Source organism: Rhinopithecus roxellana, chromosome 13, assembly GCF_007565055.1.
Source record: "Rhinopithecus roxellana isolate Shanxi Qingling chromosome 13, ASM756505v1, whole genome shotgun sequence".
Taxonomy (NCBI): Eukaryota; Metazoa; Chordata; class Mammalia; order Primates; family Cercopithecidae; genus Rhinopithecus; species Rhinopithecus roxellana.
This window is the reverse complement of record NC_044561.1, coordinates 105,967,560-105,987,564: the sequence shown is the minus strand read 5'-3', so window position 1 is coordinate 105,987,564 and position 20,005 is coordinate 105,967,560. Positions and strand designations below refer to the sequence as shown.

Genomic DNA, 20,005 nt, shown 5'->3' with positions numbered 1-20,005 from the left:
CTACAGCACTCCAACCTGAGCGATAGACTGAGTCTCAAAAAAAAAAAAAGAGCCAGGGTAATGAGTCAGAGTGGACAATGCTACTTCAAATTGGATGTCTCAGAAAGTCTCTCTGATGAGGTGGCATTTGAGCTGAAACCTGAAGGATGAGAAGAAGCCCGTCATGGGAAGAGCCCAGGATGGCGAATACCAGGCAGGGAAACAGCCGGTGCAAAGGCTCTGAGGTAGAAGGGTTCTTGGCCCAAGGAACAGAAGGGAGGGCATTTGGCTGGAGAGCAGTGAGGTGGCAAGTGCTGGAACGTGGGGTCAGAGGGAGAGGCAGGGACCAGATCACAGGACGTCTTCTCTCCCGGGCCTTGGGGAGGAGTTTGGATTCTAAGAATAAGTGGAAGCCGGCTGGGCTCACGCCTGTAATCCCAACACTTTGGAAGGCCGAGGCAGGTGGATCACCTGAGGTCAGGAGTTCGAGACTAGCCTGGCCAACATGGTGTAACCCTGTCTCTACTAAAAATACAAAAATTAGCTGGACATGGTGGCGGGCGCCTGTAATCTACTAAAAACACAAAAAATTAGCCTAGCATGGTGGCGGGTGCCTGTAGTCCCACCTACTCATGAGGCTGAGGCAGGAGAATTGCTTGAACCCTGGGCGGGGGGGAGGATGCAGTGAGCCCAGATGGCGCCACTGCACTCCAGCCTGAGCAAGGCTGTATCTCAAAACATACATACGTACATGGAAGCCATTGAGGGGCCATGGGACTGACACTCTGAGAAGATCGCTATGGTAAAGGATACCCCAGTCAGATGGGGACCTGCTCCTCCCTGTATCATCACCTGTCGCCCATTCCAGCTCTAAGCAGGGCTACTCCTGCTTCTGGAGCCCTCCTTCCAAGTACATGCCTCCTTCCAAACCCACTAGTGAACCGAACATAGCCCAAGGGAAAATGCCTTCTGATTGGACAAATCGTGTGTGTGTGTGTGTGTGTGTGTGTGTGTGTGTGTGTGTGTGTTCTTGGGCGGATCCCACTGTGAATGGTTACAGGCTCTCCTTTCTCGTCCAGACAAATCGTGTGCGTGTGCGTGTGCGTGTGTGTGTGTGTGTGTGTGTGTGTGTGTGTCCTTGGGCGGATCCCACTGTGATTGGTTACAGGCTTTCCTTTCTCTTCCAGTCAGACAACTATCTCGATGAGTGCTATTGCCCCATGACACAAGTACGCTCTCTGATTGGCCTTCCATGCATGAGTGACGGCAGAAACAGCTTATAGACGCCACGACTTGGCGGCGCTATCGACGGGCTGTGGGCGCTGCAGCTGGACCCTCGGGTTGTCAGTGCGCTTCCAGTTCCGCACCCCGACCCGGTGCGCCGCCCGCACTATGGCAGCCCCGCCGCAGCTGCGGGCTCTGCTTGTAGCCGTCAACGCACTGCTGCGCAAGCGCCGCTACCACGCTGCGTTGGCCGTGCTTAAGGGCTTCCGGAACGGGGCTGTGTGAGTGGGGCCATCGGGCCGGGCTGGGGCTGAGGGATATACTGGCTGGGGTCGGAGGCGCGAGTTCAAAGTCCGACGCCGCAGTGCTGTGTGCCCTGGAGCAGTCCTCTTTTGTCTCTAAGTCTCGGAGGTCACTATCTGTGCAATGGGAGCTGGATTTTGGGTTGCGCGCCTTCCCAGCCATGAACTGGGCTTCCCACTGCACATTTTCTGGGTCTTCCAACCTTTGCAGCCTGGCCCTCTTGCTTTGATCTCCTCCCATGCCAGCTCCTGTATCCCCTCATTTGGGTTCAGTTCACCTCGCCTCGCGGTGTGCCTTTGAGCCTGACTGGCCTCAACGGCCCTATCTGCACAATGGGGAACTAGGTTCTGGCCTCTAGCTGGCAGGCAGATGCCTCCTGTTTATACTGTCCCCACGAAGCTGCCCATGGACTTGGATCCTGCTTCTCACTCCTCACCTGTAGGACTCCAGCGCCAAGTCCCATTTGGCTAAGGGGGCTCCTGGGACTGACAATGAATGTAAAAGAAGCTGCAACTATCCTGGCATTTTACCTGCGAGAGGAGGTCTTGGGGTCATTGCCCTGGCTGGTGCCTAGAGGGGAGCTCAGCCTCCTTTAAACCTAGTGCGTAACAGCCACCATTTATTTTTATTTTTATTTTTTATTTTTTTGTTTTTTATTTTATTTTTTTATTTTTTTATTTTATTTATTTTTTTGAGACAGAGTTTCGCTCTGTCGCCCAGGCTGGAGTGCAGTGGCACAATCTCGGCTCACTGCAAGCTCTGCCTCCTGGGTTCACACCATTCTCCTGCCTCAGCCTCTGGAGTAGCTGGGACTACAGGCGCCTGTCCCCACGCCTGGCTAATTTTTTATATTTTTTAGTAGAGACGGTGTTTCACCGTGTTAGCTGGGATGGTCTCGATCTCCCGCCCACCTCGGCCTCCCAAAGTGCTGGGATTATAGGCGTGAGCCACTGCACCCGGCCGCCACCGTTTATTGAGGTCCTATAGTGCCAGAACCTGGGACAAAGCTGAGAACAAACCAGAGAAAGTGGTTTGTGTCCCCCGAAATTGGCATCCTAGTGGCAACGTGGGATGGTGGGGAGAATGTGGATGCCTTGGCTTGAACCCTGGTCCCACCTGCTCTGTGATCTGGAGGAAGTCATTTAGCCTCTCTAAGCCTCAATTTCTGTAAAATGGGCATGGTACTAGTACTTATACTATCAGGATTGAGTCAATATGTGTGAAATGCTTAGCACAGGCTGGCCACGGTGGCTCACACCTGTAATCCTAGCACTTTGGGAGGCTGAGGCAGGCGGATTGTCTGAGGTCAGGAGTTCGAGACCAGCCTGGCCAACATGGCGAAACCCCGTCTCTACCAAAAAATAGCTGGGTGTGGTAGCAATGTGCCTGTAGTCCCAGCTACATGGGAGGCCGAGGGGCAGGAGAACTGTTTGAACCCAGGAAGTGCAGGTTAAGGTGAGCTGAGATTGGGCCACTCTACTCTAGCCTGGGAGACAGAGTGAAACTCCGTCTCAAAAAAAAAAAAAAAAGAGAAAGAAAGTAAGTTTCACGAGGCCATAACTTTATCTATTTCGTTCCTTGGTGTATTACTAGCACCTAGTATTTAGTAGTTTCTCAAAAATTTATTGAATGAATGAATAAGTGTGCAAGATCAGAATTGCCATTGTCCCCATTTTCCAGATGAAAAGGCTGTAGCTCAGAGGTAGACCCATTGCTCTTGGCCACAGCACTTGGTCAGGGTTGGAGCCAGGATTCAAACCCAAGGATGCCTGGCCCCAGTGCCAGGCTCTTGGTTCCCATGGACACTCAAGAGTCAGGTAGAACTGGTTCCCACTGGTTCTGGCCAGATTATATCAGCTATTCCTTAATCATCAGTGACCCTTTTGCCAAGTTGTTTCTTTTTTGAGACAGAGTCTTGCTCTGTTGCCAGGCTGGAGTATAGTGGCATGATCTCGGCTCACTGCAAGCTCCATCTCTCGGGTTCAAGCCATTCTCCTGCCTCAGGCTCCTGAGTAGCTGGGACTACAGGTGCCCGCCACCACGCCTGGCTAACTTTTTGTATTTTTTAGTAGAAACAGGGTTTCACTGTATCAGCCAGGATGGTCTCGATCTCCTGACCTCGTCATCTGCCCGCCTCGGCCTCCCAGAGTGCTGGGATTACAGGCGTGAGCCACCACGCCCGGCCCTTTTTGTTTTTTTTTTTTTTTTTTAGACAGGATCTCGCTCTGTCACCCAGGCTGGAGTGCAGTGGTGTGATCTCGCTCAGCTCACTGCAACCTCTGCTTCCCGGATTCAAGCAATTCTCCTGCTTCAGCCTCCCAAGTAGCGGGACTACAGGTGCGCACTATCATGCTTGGCTAATATTTTTGTATTTTTAGTAGAGACGGGTTTCACCATGCTGGCCAGGCTGGTCTCGAATTCCTTATTTTGTGACCACCTGCCTGGGCCTTCCAAAATGCTGGGATTACAGGTGTGAGCCACCGCACCCGGCACCCCCACATATCTTTTTAAAAAGTTTTATGTTGAAATAATTTTAGATTTATAATTTCCTCATTTTACACAATTACTGCAGTGCTGCACACACATCTGTACACCTTGCTCTAAAAGTTGTATGTCCAGGCTGGGCGCGGTGGCTCAAGCCTGTAATCCCAGCACTTTGGGAGGCCGAGGTGGGTGGATCACGAGGTCAGGAGATCAAGACCATCCTGGCTAACATGGTGAAACCCCGTCTCTACTAAAAATACAAAAAACTAGCCGGGCCTTGTGGCGGGCGCCTGTAGTCCCAGCTACTCGGAGGCTGAGGCGGGAGAATGGCGTGAACCCGGGAGGCGGAGCTTGCAGTGAGCCGAGATCAGGCCACTGCACTCCAGCCTGGGCAACACAGCAAGACTACGTTTCAAAAAAAAAATATATAAGTTGTATGTCCATATCAGTGTGCATAAAGTTGCCTCATTCTTTTTTTTTTTTTTTTTTTTTTTTGAGATGGAGTCTTTTTTTTTTTTTTTTTTGAGACGGAGTCTTGCTCTGTCGCCCAGGCTGGAGTGCAGTGGCGTGATCTCGGCTCACTGCAAGCTCCGCCTCCCAGGTTCACGCCATTCTCCTGCCTCAGCCTCCTGAGTAGCTGGGACTACAGGCACCCACCACTGCGCCCGGCTAATTTTTTGTATTTTTAGTAGAGACGGGGTTTCACCATGGTCTCGATCTCCTGCCCTTGTGATCCGCCCACCTCGGCCTCCCAAAGTGCTGGGATTACAGGCGTGAGCCACCGCGCCTGGCCAAGAGATGGAGTCTTGCTCCGTTGCTCAGACTGGAGTGCAATGGCCCTATCTCGGCTCACTGCAACCTGCACCTCCCGGGTTCAAGCGATTCTCCTGCCTCAGCCTCCTGAGTAGCTGGGATTACAGGTGTGCACCACCACGTCCAGCTAATTTTTGTATTTTTAGTAGAGATGGGGTTTCGGTATGTTGGCGAGACTGGTCTTGAACTCCTGACCTCAAGTGATCCACCCGCCCTGACCTCCCAAAGTGCTGGGATTACAGGCGTGAGCGACCACGCTGGGGCCTTTTTTTTTTTTTTTTTTTTAATTTAAAGATGGGATCTTGCTCTGTCACCCAGGCTGGAGTGCAGTGGTGTGATCATAGCTCACTGTAGCCTTGAACTCTTGGGCTCCAGGAATCCTCACACCTCAGCCTCCCAAGTAGCTAAGACTATAGGTGCACAACACCAGCTAATTTTTCATACTTTTTATAAAGATGGAGTATCACTACGTTGCCCAGGCTGGTCTCAAGCTCCCGGCTTAAGCGATCTACCCACCTTAGCCTCCTAAAGTGCTGGGATTACAGACGTGAGTCACTGCACCTGGCCAAATTTTTTATTTTTTGTAGAGATGGAGTCTCACCATGTTGCCCAGGCTGGTGTTGAACTCCTAGCCTTAAGCAGTCCTCCTTCCTTGGCCTCCCAGAGTGCTAGGATTACAGGCATGAGCCACTGCACCCAATCTTGGACACAGATTTGATTCTAGTCTTTTGTTTTTTCAAACAAGCCTGCAGTGAACATTCATGTATATTTGGGGAGACAATAGTATGTGGCTCATGACCATTGTCTCAAGGGGGCTGTCCAGGATTTTTAGACATTGTAGCCTGGTAAGACCGGGGTCAGTACCTGGAGAACTTAGTCAGGGATAGGGGTAGGGGTGAAAGTGTCCAATAAAGAATAAAAAAAGAAGAGATACTAATATTGACTGAGCTAGGAACTTCTACATGTGCGTAAATGCCAAAAGCCATTCTGTAAAATGGAGAACACCTTTTGTTGATGGGAAAAGGGAGGTTCAGAGAGGTTAACTGATTTATCCAAGTTCACACAGCAAAACATGGCAGGGCTTTGACATCAAATACCACTGTCTTTCTACTATTCATTTGAGTATAGTTAAAACAATGAAAGTAAACATGGTCACATCATTCCTAGATCCCTAAATGAGGAGGAGAAAGGAGGGGTGGGGGAAGAGGTTTGAATCTTGAAAAGAGGCAATTATGTAACATTTAAAATATTTAATAATTTTAAAAGCAATGCTTAATCACAGATAATTTTGGAAGTATAGAAAAGTTTAAAAAGCAAGCAAAAATAAATTTTATATTCCTCCAGTGCAGTGGTCATTGCTAATAACAGTGGCATATTTCCTTCCAGTTTTTTAAATTTTATTTTTGTTTTTGAGACAGAGTCTTAGTCTGCTGCCCAGGCTGGAGTGCAGTGGCACAATCTCGACTCGCTGCAGCCTCCGCCTCCCGAGTTCAAGAGATTCTCCTGCCTCAGCCTCCCGAGTAGCTGGGAATATAGTTGCCTGCCACCATAGCCAGCTAATATTTGTAGTATTTTTAGTAGAGACAGGTTTCACCATGTTGTCCAGGCTAGTCTCAAACTCCTGACCTCAAATGATCTGCCCACTTTGGCCTTACAAAGTGTCAGCCCTTTTATAAATGCATTTTTACATAGTTGAGGTCCTCCTTTGTATAATAGTTAGAAAGAGGTACAGTGTTACCTAACAGCTGCTTTAGGGAATTTGTTAACTTTAAGATGAGCCAAGCTGAAAATAGAACCCTCTAGAAATGACATTGTCATGGGTAAAGGCTGTCCTGGCATCGGTCAGTCAACAGTTATTTATCAAGCACATATTATTTGTCAGGTACCATGTGGGGTGCTAGGGACTATGCAGATGACAAGCCAGACACATTCCCTGTCTTCGCAGAGCCCACAGTCTAGCACAGGAAAGAGATCATTATAATAGAATAAATACGGCCGGGCGCGGTGGCTCAAGCCTGTAATCCCAGCACTTTGGGAGGCCGAGACGGGCAGATCACGAGGTCAGGAGATCGAGACCATCCTGGCTAACATGGTGAAACCCCGTCTCTACTAAAAAATACAAAAAACTAGCCGGGCGAAGTGGCGGGCGCCTGTAGTCCCAGCTACTCCGGTGGCTGAGGCAGGAGAATGGCGTAAACCCGGGAGGCGGAGCTTGCAGTGAGCTGAGATCCAGCCACTGCACTCCAGCCTGGGCGACAGAGCAAGACTCCGTCTCAAAAAAAAAAAAAAAAAATAGAATAAATACTTAATAGCCGAGTCATTAAACTGGGAAGATGAAGTGCTGGAGAGAAGTTTTGGCATCTGTGGCAATGAAAAATTGCGCAAACCTAGGCTGGAGTTTCAGGAGGCCTTTACAGAGGGCCCAGCTGAGACTGGAAGGCTGAGGGAAGGTGACTGGGGAGGAGCACGCCAGGTAGTGGGAACCGCCAGGACAAAGCCAGGAGCAGAGAAGGACTTGATGTGTCAGACGCAGTCCAGGAAGGACAGTGTGGCTGGAGCAGCAGAGGAGGGCTCTGGGGTGAGGGTGGGAGCAGTGAGCAGGGGCCAAGGCTGTAGCACTTTCAAGGCTGCAGGGAGGAGCTTCGAATTTGTTCTGTGAGTAGTGGAAAGATGTTAGAGGATTTTAAGCTGGGAGTGATGTGATGAGATTGATGTTTTTAAAAGATGAGACTGGCTAGGACGGGCAGGGTGGCTCACGCTTGTAATCCCAGCACTTTGGGAGGCTGAGGCGGGCGGATCACCCGACGTCGGGAGTTCGAGACCAGCCTGACCAACAGGGAGAAACCCCATCTCTACTAAAAATGCAAAATTAGCCGGGCATGGTGGCACATGCCTGTAATTCCAGCTACGTGGGAGACTGAGGCAGGAGAATTGCTTGAACCTGGGAGGCGGAGGTTGCAGTGAGCTGAGATCACGCCATTGCACTCCAGGCTGAGCAACAAGAGCAAAACTCCATCTCCAGAAAAAAAAAAAAAGATGAGACTGGCTCCAGTGAGAATGTCAGGATGGAGCAGAGGGAACAATTCCACAAAGCCAGTTGAGCAAGGATGGTGGACCTTTTACATGTACCATCTCCTTCCATCAAAATTATAGAGCTGGGCACGGTGGCTCACGCCTGTAATCCCAGCACTTTGGGAGGCCAAGGCGGGCGGATCACCTGAAGTCAGGAGTTCGAGACTAGCCTGAGCAATGTGGAGAAACCTTGTCTCTACTAAAAATACAAAAATTAGCCGGGCATGGTGGCGTGTGCCTGTAATCCCAGCTACTCAGGAGGCTGAGGCAAGATAATTGTCTGAACCAGGGAGGTGGAGGTTACAGTAAGCCAAGATCATACCAGTGCACTCCAGCCTGGGCTACAGAGAGAGACTCTGTCTCAGAAAAGAAAAAAGAAATTACAATGAGCCCTCTGAGTTTTAACATCCCTTTTTAAGGTTGGCGGATCACCTGAGGTCAGGAGTTCCAGACCAGCCTGGGCAACATGGTGAAACCCCATCTCTACTAAAAATACAAAAATTAGCCTAGCATGGTGGCTGGCACCTGTAATCCCAGCTACTCGGGAGGCTGAGGCAAGAGAATTGCTTGAACCCAGGAGGCGGAGGCTACAGTGAGCCAAGATTGCACCACTGTACTCCAGCCTGGGCGACGGAGCGAGACTCCATCTCAAAAAACAAACAAAAAACATCCCTTTTGATGCTGATCATGATGGCACACACCTGTAGTCTCAGCTACTCAGGGAGCTGAGGCTGGAGGATCGCTGGAGCCCAGGAGTTCAGGGCTACAGTGAGCTATGATCGTACCACTGCACACCAGCCTGGGAGACAGGATGAGGCTCTGTTGCTGAATAATTAAAAATAACATCCCTTTTTATGGTGCGGAAACTGAGGCTCAGAGGAGTTAAAGGACACGCCTGAGACCATACTACCAGGAAGTATCAGAGCCAGAATTTGCATCCAGCATGATTTCCCCTCCCAAAGTGGTGTCAGAATTTGGGATGGGGAGAGAGAACAAAGGGTCAAAAGGAGAGCCCAAAAAGAAAGTGCAACACAGTGACGTTATAGTAACTGTTTTCTTCTGTTTCTACAGCTATGGAGCCAAAATCCGGGCCCCTCATGCACTGGTCATGACCTTTCTCTTCCGGAATGGCAGGTACACATCCCTCAAACTGGGAGAGAAGGTAGTCAGCCCTCAGTGCCAGGACAGTCGTAATAGCTTCTTAGCTGGGTCTACCCTGCCCCCCCCATCACGCCTCCTACAGTTCAACTCTTTTTTTCTTTTGTTTTTTTTTGTTGTTGTTGAGATGGAGTCTCTCTCTGTTGCCCAGGCTGGAGTACAGTGGTGATCTTGGTTCACTGCAACCTCCGCCTCTGGGAATCAAGCGATTCTCCTGCTTCAGTCTCCTGAGTAACTGGGACTACAGGGACCCGCCACCAGGCCCAGCTAATTTTTGCATTTTTAGTAGAGATGGGGTTTCACCATATTGGCCAAGCTGGTCTTGAACTCACGACTTCAGGTGATCAGCTGCCTGGGCCTCCCACAGTGCTGGGATTACAGGTGTGAGTCACCGTGCCTGGCCCTAAAGTCCAACTGTGATCCCATTATCCCTGCTTGAAAACTCCCTGTGCCCTCCAAGGAAGCCCAGCTTCCAGGCCTGGCCTTCAGTGCCTTCTGCAGTCTGGCCTCAGCAGACCCCCAGTTGTGTCCACCCTGGGGTGCCTTTGGCACACAGAACTCACTGCCATTCCATGCACGTGCCATGTGTAGCTCCACCTGCACACGTCTGCTCATGCAGCTGTCACGCCAGAAGAGCCTTTGGCTTGCACTCCACCTTTACTTCCCTCCTGGCAATCCAGACCACTTCTCTGAGGATCACTTCCTCCTCAAAGCTCCCTGATCTCTCGTCTCTTGCTCAAGCCTCTTCACCTTCCTCTCATTTCCCGTAGCTCTTCCCTCAAGGCACTTCTCAGAAAACGGGTTGCAGTCCAGTGTTTAATGCATACAGGCTCACGTGGAATGTACAGGAATCATGCACTGCTAGCCTCCAGGCCAACTCCAACTTGCAAGATGTGCTCATTTTGTATTTTTATCTTATTTATTTGTTTGTTTTGTTTTTGTTGTCCTCCAAGTCATTTTTAAAAAAACTGAACTCGGCCGGGCGCGGTGGCTCAAGCCTGTAATCCCAGCACTTTGGGAGGCCGAGACGGGCGGATCACGAGGTCAGGAGATCGAGACCATCCTGGCTAATACGGTGAAACCCCGTCTCTACTAAAAAATACAAAAAACTAGCCGGGCGACGAGGCGGGCGCCTGTAGTCCCAGCTACTCCGGAGGCTGAGACAGGAGAATGGCGTAAACCCGGGAGGCGGAGCTTGCAGTGAGCTGAGAGCCGGCCACTGCACTCCAGCCTGGGAGGCAGAGCAAGACTCCGTCTCAAAAAAAAAAAAAAAAAAACTGAACTCATGTGTATTCAACAGGTGTTTATTGAGCATCTGCTATGTGCCAGACACTGTTCTAGGTACTGGGGATACAGCAGTGAACAAAACAGGCAGTGACTCCTGCTGACATTCTAGCAGGGGGTGGCAGAAAATAAACCTAGTAAGGAGAGTTTGTGGTATGTTAGAAGGTGATATGGTTATGGAAAAGTGAAATTACAGCAGGGAAAAAGGGAAAGGGCATCAGAAGTGCTGAGGGGACAGGTTGCAGAATTAAATAGGGAAGGCCTCTATGAGAAAGTGACATTGGAGTAAAGACTTGAAGGAGACAGAGTTGTCCAGGTGGATATGAGGGGAAAGAGTGTTCCAGGCCACGGGCATAGCCAGTGCAAAGGCCTTGAGGTAGGATCCTGCCTGATAAGTGTGAAGAGGCTAGAGCAGAGGGACGGAAGGGGAGAGAGGACAGAGAGGCGGGTCACAGCTTGACCTGGGTCAGTCCTCTCCAGCTTTGGGTCATAGAGAGGAATTTGGCTTTTCCTTTAAGTGCAATGGGAAACTGTTGTAAGATTTTGAGCAGGGCTGCACCATTATTTGACTTACGTGTTAACAGCGTGAGGGTTAAGAATTTGCTGCCAGGCTAGGCACAGTGGCTCATGCCTGTAATCCCAACACTTTGGGAGGCCGAGGTGGGTGGTACACTTGAGGTCAGGAGTTCCAGACCAGCCTGGCCAACATGGCAAAACCTTGTCTCTACCAAAAAATACAAAGATTAGGTTGGGCACAGTGGCTCACGCCCATAATCCCAACAGTTTGGAAAGCTGAGGCAGGCAAATCGTGAGGTCAGGAGATCAAGCCCACCCTGGCCAACATGGTGAAACCCTGTCTCTACTAAAAATACAAAAATTAGCTGGGCATGGCAGCACACGCCTGTGGTCCCAGCTACTCAGAAGGCCAACACAGGAGAATTGCTTGAACCTGAGAGGCGGAGGTTGCAGTGAGCCGAGATCACGATACTGCACTCCAGCTTGGGCCACAGAGTGAGACTCCGTCTCAAAATAAATAAACAAACAAACAAAGATTAGTCGTATGTGATGGTGCACACCTGTAGTCCCAGCTACTCGGGAGGCTGAGGCAAGAGAATCGCTCAAACCCAGGAGGAGAGGTTGCAGTAAGCCCAGATCATGCCACTGGACTCCAGCCTGGGCAACAGAGCTAGACTCCATCTCAGAGAAAAAAAAAAATTGCTGCCAGGTTAAGAACAGATTGGTGTGGGGGGAGGGGAGCAGGGCCACCCAAGGGCAGAAGCAGGTTCCCTCCAGGAGGCTGTGGCAGTGATGCAAGTGAGCCAATGTCGGGCTTGGACCTCAGTGGTGCTGGTGCAGGTGAGAAGAGTGGTCAGTCTCTAGACACATTTTGAAGGCAGGGTTAGTGCCAACATTTAAAAACTGGTAGATTCCACATGGAAATCGAGCTTTCCTGCCTTAGGACTGGCAACACTGGGGCCTGTGTTTGCATGGGATGACAGCCAGCTGCTCCCGGCTATCCCCAGCCACCTGGAAGATTTCCCTGTGGACCCTCTCACTCATTCAGGGTCCTCGTCCAGCTTTAAGAGCACCTGAGTTTGCCATTCCTGAATTGGGAGGAGTAGACTCTGTTCTTTCTCTGTGTTGTCCTTCCTGCCCCCTAGTGATTTTTATTTTTTTTTCAATTTTTAGAGACAAGGAATCTGTCACCCAGACTGGAGTGCTGTTGCGCAATCATGGTTCACTGCAGACTCAAGCAAACCTCCTTCCTCAGCCTCCCGAGTAGCGGGAACTACAGGCATGTGCCACCACACCAGGCTAATTTTTTCTTTATTTTTTTTTTATAGAGACGAGGTCTCATTATGTTGCCCAGGCTGGTCTGGAACTCCTGGGCTCAAGGAATCTGCCTGTGTTGGCCTCTCAAAGTGCTGGGATGACAGGTGTGAGCTACTGTGTCTGGCCTCCTAGTAATTATTTATTTATTTATTTATTTATTTTAAGGTAGAGTCTCTCTCTGTCACCCAGGCTGGAATGCAGTGGCGCCTACTCAGCACAGCCTCCCAAAGTGTTGGGGTTATAGGCGTGAGCCACTGCACTGCACCTGACCTCTAGTGATTTTTAAGAGATAAAAAGAATAGCCTCCTCTATTTAAATGTTCACTTCTCAGGATAAAGACCAAACTCAGCATGGCCCCACTGCCTCTGCCCTGCACCCACCCCACAAACTCTCTGGTTCTCTGCCCATGGCCACTGTGGCTTCTCTCTGCTCCTTTCCTGATACTCTCTGCCCCTCCTGTGGGCCTGGCACGTGCTGAGCCCTCTGCCTGGGATGCAGCTCCCCTCCCCTCTTGACCTCCTTGACTTCTCCTCATCAGGAAGATCCCAGCACCATCTCTTGTCAAGGTCAAAGTTCTTTTTGTGATTATTTATTTCACATTTTCCTCTCCCAGTAGATCATAAGCCCCTGAGGGCGGCGACCAGATCTGTTTCTTCTCAGAATTGTATCCCCAGATCCAGCACATGGCAGACACTCACTCCTTCACTTCTTCACATTTTTACTCACAAAAAACATGTATTAAGCACCTACTATGTGCCAGGCCCTGCAGATGAACAAGCCAGATCCAGACACCACCCTCCTGTAGCTGCTACTGGGGTGGGGGAAGATAATAAATGTCCGTTGGTGACCATAGCTAGGAAGGACAAGAAAATTAGGGTCAGGACAGGATGTGATGGGTATTCTGTTCTGTAGGGTGATCAGGGAAGGTCTCCTTGGGGAAGTGGCACTGAGTCAAGGCCTGAATCAAGGGAGAGAGCATGAAGGGTAGAGGCCGGTGACTGAGCATTACTCTGAGCTCTCCGGCAGGTTGTTAGGCATGCCCAGTGCTCAGTGGGGCTGCTGAGCCTGCACTCATGGCTGGGGCGCCTGTGTTTGTGCAGCCTCCAGGAGAAGCTGTGGGCCATCCTGCAGGCCACGTATATGCACTCCTGGAACCTGGCATGGTTTGTGTTCACCTACAAGGGTCTCCGTGCCCTGCAGTCCCGCATACAAGGCAAGACCTACCCAGCGCACGCATTCCTGGCGGCCTTCCTCGGGGGTATCCTGGTGTTTGGAGAAAACAATAACATCAACAGCCAGGTAAAGATCCTCCCGAGGTAGGGGTGGTGAGGGGGGCCTGGTTCAGCACAGAGGTGGGGGTGACAGAATGGGGAGTGGTTCAGTACAGAGGTGGAGTGACAGAAGGGGGCGTGATTCAGTACAAAGGTAGGGGTGATGGAAGGGGGAGTGGTTCAGTACAGAGGTGGGGGTGACAGAAGAGGGCGTGGTTCAGTGTAGAGGTGGGGGTGGGGGAAGAGGGCATGATTCAGTATAGAGGTAGGAGTGGGGGAACTGGCGTGATTCAGTGTAGAGGTGGGAGTGGGGGAAGGGGTGTGGTTCAGTGTAGAGGTGGGAGTGGGGGAAGGGGTGTGGTTCAGTGTAGAGGTGGGAGTGGGGGAAGGGCGTGGTTCAGTGTAGAGGTAGGAGTGGGGGAAGGGGTGTGGTTCAGTGTAGAGGTGGGAGTGGGGGAAGGGGTGTGGTTCAGTGTAGAGGTGGGAGTGGGGGAAGGGGTGTGGTTCAGTGTAGAGGTGGGAGTGGGGGAAGGGCGTGGTTCAGTGTAGAGGTAGGAGTGGGGGAAGGGATGTGGTTCTGTATAGAGGTAAGAGTGGGGAAAGGGCGTGGTTCTGCATAGAGGTTGGGAGTGGGGGAAGGGATGTGGTTCAGTGTAGCGTTATGAGTGGGGGGAAGGGCGCGGTTCAGTGTAGAGGTTGGAGTGGAGGAAGAGGTGTGGTTCAGTGTAGAGTTATGAGTGGGGAAAGGGCGTGGTACAGTGTAGAGGTAGGCGTGGGAGAAGGGCGTGGTTCTGTATACAGGTAGAGGTAGGGGAAGGGGCGTGGTTCAGTGTAGAGGTAGGGGTGGGGGGATGGGCGTGGTTCTGTATAGAGGTAGGCTTGGGGGAAGGGGCGTGGTTCAGTGTTGAGGTAGGAGTGAGGGAAGAGGTGTGGTTCTATATAGAGGTGGGGGGTAAGGGCGTGGTTGTGGATTAGGGTGGGAGTGGGGGAAAGGGCATGGTTCTGGATAGAGGTGGGAGTGGGGGAAGGGGTGTGGTTCAGTGTAGAGTTATGAGTGGGGGAAGGGGCGTGGTTCTGTGTAGAGGTAGGAGTGGGGTATAGGGCGTGGTTCAGTGTAGTTAGGAGCGGAGAAAGGAGTGTGGTTCAGTGTGGAGGTGGGAGTTGGGGAAGGGGCCTGGTTCCGTGTAGAGGTAGGGGTAGGGGAAGGGGACGTGGTTCAGTATAGAGGTGGGGGTGGGGGGAGGGGCGTGGTTCAGTGTAGAGGTGGTGGGAGAAGGCGTGGTTCAGTATAGAGGTGGGGGTGGGGAAGGGGCGTGGTTTCATATAGAGGTAAGGGTAGGCAAAGGGGCCTGGTTCGGTGTAGAGATGGGAGTGGGGGGGGGGGCGTGGTTCAGTGTAGAAGTGAGGGTGTGGGGAGCGGGCGTGGTTCTGTATAGAGGTAGGGCTAGGGGAGGGGGCCCTGGTTCTGTATAGAGGTTGGGGTGGAGGTGATGAAGATGATAAGCTCTTGACTCTTTTACATGTCTGAGGTCTGTGACTCACCAGTCCCTCTGTGACCTTGGAAGGTCACTTCCCTCTCAGTTTTTCCATCTGTAATTTCATGGTTCCCAAAAATCAATGCATGTGCTGCTCTCTGGGGCAGAGATTGCTTTTGAAAACCGCTCTGTAGTGAAATGAGGGGAAAAAAATGACCCTGAAGTAAGGTTTTCATAAAAGAAAACTTAATACACTCTTAAAAACTCTCTCTTATTCTGTGACTTGTCCTTTTTCTGGGTTAAAATTCCGTTTTGCTATGAGATGATGATGAATAAGAGACTAAATGCTAGTTGTTGGGTTTTGTTCTGTTTTGTTTTTATTGAGACAGAGTCTTGCTCTGTTGCCCAGGCTGGAGTGCAGTGGCACGATCTAGGCTCATTCCAGCAACCTCCACTTCCCAGGTTCAAGCGTTTGTCCTATCTTAGCCTCCCAAGTAGCTGGGGGGACTACAAGCGCCTGCCACCATACCAGCTAATTTTTGTATTTTTAGTAGAGATGGGGTTTCACCATATTGGTCAGACTTGTCTCAAACTCCTGACCTCACGTGGTGCCCCCTTGGTCTCCCAAAGTGTAGCGTGAGCCACCGCACGTGGCGGAATGCTAGTTGTTTTTTAACGTTCTTTGGCAACCTGAAAAGTTGGCAGCCTCTCTCTACTTACCTCCCTCAAATTTCTTAAATATTTTTAAATTGTAAAAATATTTTTTAGGACAGGCATGGTGGCTCGTGCCGGTAATCCCATCTCCATTAAAAATGCAAAAAAATTAGGCATGGTGGCACACACCTATAGTCTCAGCTGCTTGGGAATCTGAGGCAGGAGAATCGCTTGAACCAGGGAGGCAGAGGTTGCAGTGCGCCAAGATGGTGCCACTGCTCTCCAGCTAGGGTGACAGAGCAAGACTCTGTCTCAAAAAAAAAAAAAAAAAAAAAAAAAGTTTAACCATTTTTTAGCCGTAATTTTTATTGGCTATCACATATAATCCCAACACTTTGGCATGCTGAGGCGGGAGGACTGCTTGAGGGCAGGAGTTTGAGACAGCTGGGGCAACAGAGCAAGACCCCATCTCTAAAGTTTTATTTTATTATTATTATTATTTTTTAACTACATCCAAAGTAAGCTGAAGAAAAGAAGCAATAAAAATTAGTGCAGAAAACGGGCTGGCGCTGTGGCTTACACCTGTAATCCCAGCACTTTGGAAGGCTGAGGTGGGCGGATTATCTGAGGTCAGGAGTTCAGGACCATCCTGGCCAACACGGTGAAACCCTATCTCTACTAAAAATACAAAAATTAGCTGGGCGTAGTGGACAACACCTGTAATCCCAGCTACTCTGGAGGCTGAGGCAGTAGAATCGCTTGAACCTAGGAGGCAGAGGTTGCAGTGAGCCGAGATCCAGTAAGCCCACTCCAGCCTGGGCGATAGGGCCAGATTCCATCTCAGAAAAAAAAATAAAAAATTTAGTGCAGAAATCAATGAAATTGGAAACACGAAATCAATAGAGAAAAGGAACTAAACCAAAAGTTGATTCTTTGAAGAGATAAAATAAACCCTTAGCCAGGCTCACTAAGAAAAAAAGAGAAATGAAACATTAATATCAAAAACAAAAGAGGGACATCACTACTGATCACCAGTAATTCCCATCATTCCCTCTTTGCAGATCAACATGTACCTGTTGTCACGTGTCCTGTTTGCCCTGGGCCGCCTGGCTGTAGAGAAGGGCTACATCCCTGAACCCAGGTGGGACCCGTTCCCGCTGCTCACCGCAGTGGTGTGGGGGCTGGTGCTGTGGCTCTTTGAGTATCACCGATCCACCCTGCAGCCCTCGCTGCAGTCCTCCATGACCTACCTCTATGAGGACAGCAATGTATGGCATGGCATCTCAGACTTCCTCATCTATAACAAGAGCCGCCCCTCCAATTAATGCAGCCCTGAGGTGTCTGGCTGTGGCTCAAGATGTGGCTCCATGCAGACCCTCCCAAAGGATCCTGCCTTCTCAAGATCATGGAGCTCAGACTCCAACTGGTGTCATCCCAGGTTCCATTTGCCAAAGTAAAAACACTGATTTTCAAATCCTAGTGGGTACCTTTGTATGGTGGCACGAGTGGCCGAATCAGGCTGAGGAATCTAGGGCTTGGTTCCAGCTGTGCAGCTGACTTTTGTGAGACTGGGGCCAGCCACACCACCCTCTAGGCCTCAGGGGTCATGGAGCTCAGAGGAGGGCCCTGAGGTCTCTTTCTGGTGGGAATGTTCATTCTTCAACTGTTCTTATATCACAGAGGGCTCCTTGCTGGTGGGCAGTGGGTTGTAAATACTTTTTAAAAAACACTTAAGTTCCTTATCTCAGATGTTGTTCTATTGGAGAAGTTCTAGAGTCCCACTGTCCAATAGAAACACATGAGCCATATATATAATTAAAATGTTTCTAGTAGCCACATTACAAAAAAGTAGAAGGCTGGCCACTGTGGCTCACTCCTGTAATCCCAGAACTTTGGGAGGCCGAGGCGGGTGGATCACTTGAACTCAGGAGCTTGAGACCAGTGTGGGCAACATGGTGAAACCCAGTTTTTACAAAAAATACAAAAAATACAAAAAAATTAGCCGGGTTCCATCACCTGTGGTTCCAGCTGAGGTGGGAGGATCACTTGAGCCTGTGAGGTCAAGGCTACAGTGAGCAAAGATCACACCACTGCACTCCAGCCTGGGCGACAGTGAGACCATGTCTCACCAAAAAAAAAAAAAAAAAAGTGAGACTAATCTTAACTATATACTTTAACACGAATTTCTAGAAGCTATTTAAACATATAATTAACATAATTAGATATTTTATACTCTTTTTTGTATTAAGTATTCAAAGTTGGGTGTATGTTTTGCCACCCACATTTTCAGGGCCTAGTAGCCACATGTGGCTAGTGGCTGCTATGACGGGCAACACAGATATAGAACACTTGTATCCTCACAGAAGATTCTAGTGGACAGTGCAGATCTAGAGGTAGAGGACATGGGTTTGAGTCCCCACTCCCCCACTATGTAACCTTGGGGAAGGTTCTGGACCTCTCAGAGCCTCAATTTATCATAAAATGAGGATAATCATAATGCCCTGGTCTTCACTGGACTTGTGCAACTACCACTGCTCCACTACTTCTAATTACTTTCATTTAGTGCATTCATACTCCCACTTGGGTGTTTTCCATTATTATTATTATTATTATATTAAGTAGTGACAGGGTCTCACTCTGTCACCAGGGCTGGTCTCGACCTCCTAGCCTCAAGCAATTTTCCTCCCTCAGCCTCCCAAAGTGCTATGATTACAGGCATGAGCCACTGCCCCTAGCCTGCACATATTTTTTCTTTTTTTTTTTTGAGACAGAGTCTCGCTCTGTCTCCCAGGCTGGAGTGCAGTGGCCAGATCTCAGCTCACTGCAAGCTCCGCCTCTTGGGTTCACACCATTCTCCTGCCTCAGCCTCCCGAGTAGCTGGGACTACAGGCGCCCGCCACCTCGCCCGGCTAGTGTTTTTGTATTTTTTAGTAGAGACGAGGTTTCACCGCGTTAGCCAGGATGGTCTCGATCTCCTGACCTCATGATCCGCCCATCTCGGCCTCCCAAAGTGCTGGGATTACAGGCTTGAGCCACCGCGCCCGGCCGCCTGCACATATTTTTAAACCATACAGTGGCCTTGTAAATATATGTTTCGGTCCCCATTTTACAGATGTAGAAACTGAGGGTCAGGCCGGGTGTGGTGACTCATGCCTGTAATCCCAGCACTTTGGGAGGCTGAAGCAGGCAGATCACCTGAGGTCAGGAGTTCTTGACCAGCCTGGCCAACATGGTGAAACCCCATCTCTACTAAAAATACAAAAATTAGTCAGGCATGGTGGCACGTCCCTGTAATCCCAGCTACTTGGGAGGCTGAGGCAGGAGAATTGCTTGAACCTGGGAGGCAGAGGCTGCAGTGAGCCGAGATCACGCCACTGCACTCCAGCTTGGGGCACAGAGCGAGACTGTGTCAGAAAAGAAAAGAAAGGAAAGGAAAGGAAAAAGGAAAAAAAACTGAGAATCAGAAAGGGGAGTAACTTGCCCAAGGTAATACAACTAGTGTAACAGCCAAATCAAGATTTGAACTCAGAATCTGATTTCAAAGCCCATGTTTTTTTCAGTGCCTTGTTTCAAATTTAGAAACCTAAGCCATGCTATGCAAGCTCATTATAGGATATGGGCCAGAAAGGGGTACAAATTCAGATGCCCACAGGGGCCTACAATGACATAGTGCTATGCAATGGGGAGTGATGGGAACATGGGGGAACTGGAGACTTGTGTGCCAGTCTGATTTTCTCTTTCTCTTTTTTTTTTGAGACTGAGTCTCGTTCTGTCACCCAGGCTGGAGTTCAGTGGCGTGATCTCGGCTTACTCCAAGCTCTGCCTCCCATGTTTACCTACACCGTTCTCCTGCCTCAGCCTCCTGAGTAGCTGGGACTACAGGTGCCTGCCACCACGCCCGGCTAATTTTTTGTATTTTTAGTAGAGACGGGGTTTTACCGTGTTAGCCAGGATGGTCTTGATCTCCTGATCTCATGATCCACCTGCCTCGGCCTCCCAAAGTGCTGGGATTACAGGCTTGAGCCATCGTGCCTGGCCAAGTCTGATTTTTTCAAAACCACGATCCTGGACCAGGCACAGTGGCTCACACCTGTAATCCCAGCACTTTGGGAGGCTGAGGCCGGAGGACCACCTGAGGTCAGGAGTTGGAGACCAGCCTGGCCAATGTGGTGAAACCCCATCTCTACTAAAAATACAAAAATTAGCTGGACATGGTGGCTGGCACCTGTAATCCCAGCTACTCGGGAGGCTGAGGTGGGAGAATCTCTTGGACCTGGGAGGCTGCTGTGAGCCGAGATTATGCCATTGCTCTTCAGCCTGGGTGACAGAGTAAGACTCTGTCTTGATTAAAAAAAAACAAAAAACAAAAAACCACACAATCCTGGACAAATCAAACAAGTCTCCAGGAAAATTTGGTCCGTGGGCTACCAATTTGAGACCACTGGTCTGGGTAGA

General features: G+C 50.0%; 1 protein-coding gene across 1 annotated transcript; it reads left to right on the top strand.

Annotated features, from left to right (window-relative positions):
• The first annotated feature begins 1,253 nt into the window (after positions 1 to 1,253).
• Positions 1,254 to 17,678, top strand: PXMP4 (peroxisomal membrane protein 4). The gene is made up of 4 exons (XM_010360583.2): positions 1,254 to 1,484; positions 8,947 to 9,009; positions 13,251 to 13,449; positions 16,612 to 17,678. Exons 1-4 carry the CDS (start codon positions 1,372 to 1,374, stop codon positions 16,873 to 16,875), a joined length of 639 nt encoding a protein of 212 aa, XP_010358885.1. The 5' UTR covers positions 1,254 to 1,371; the 3' UTR covers positions 16,876 to 17,678.
• Positions 17,679 to 20,005: the final 2,327 nt, after the last annotated feature.

Bases quoted from the DNA above. Each gene is read 5' to 3' on its own strand.
- PXMP4 (XM_010360583.2), top strand. From the start codon at position 1,372: ATGGCAGCCCCGCCGCAGCTGCGGGCTCTGCTTGTAGCCGTCAACGCA. The intron at 9,010-13,250 runs GTACACATCCCT...GTGTTTGTGCAG, and splicing joins TTTCTCTTCCGGAATGGCAG to CCTCCAGGAGAAGCTGTGGG. The intron at 13,450-16,611 runs GTAAAGATCCTC...CCCTCTTTGCAG, and splicing joins ACAATAACATCAACAGCCAG to ATCAACATGTACCTGTTGTC.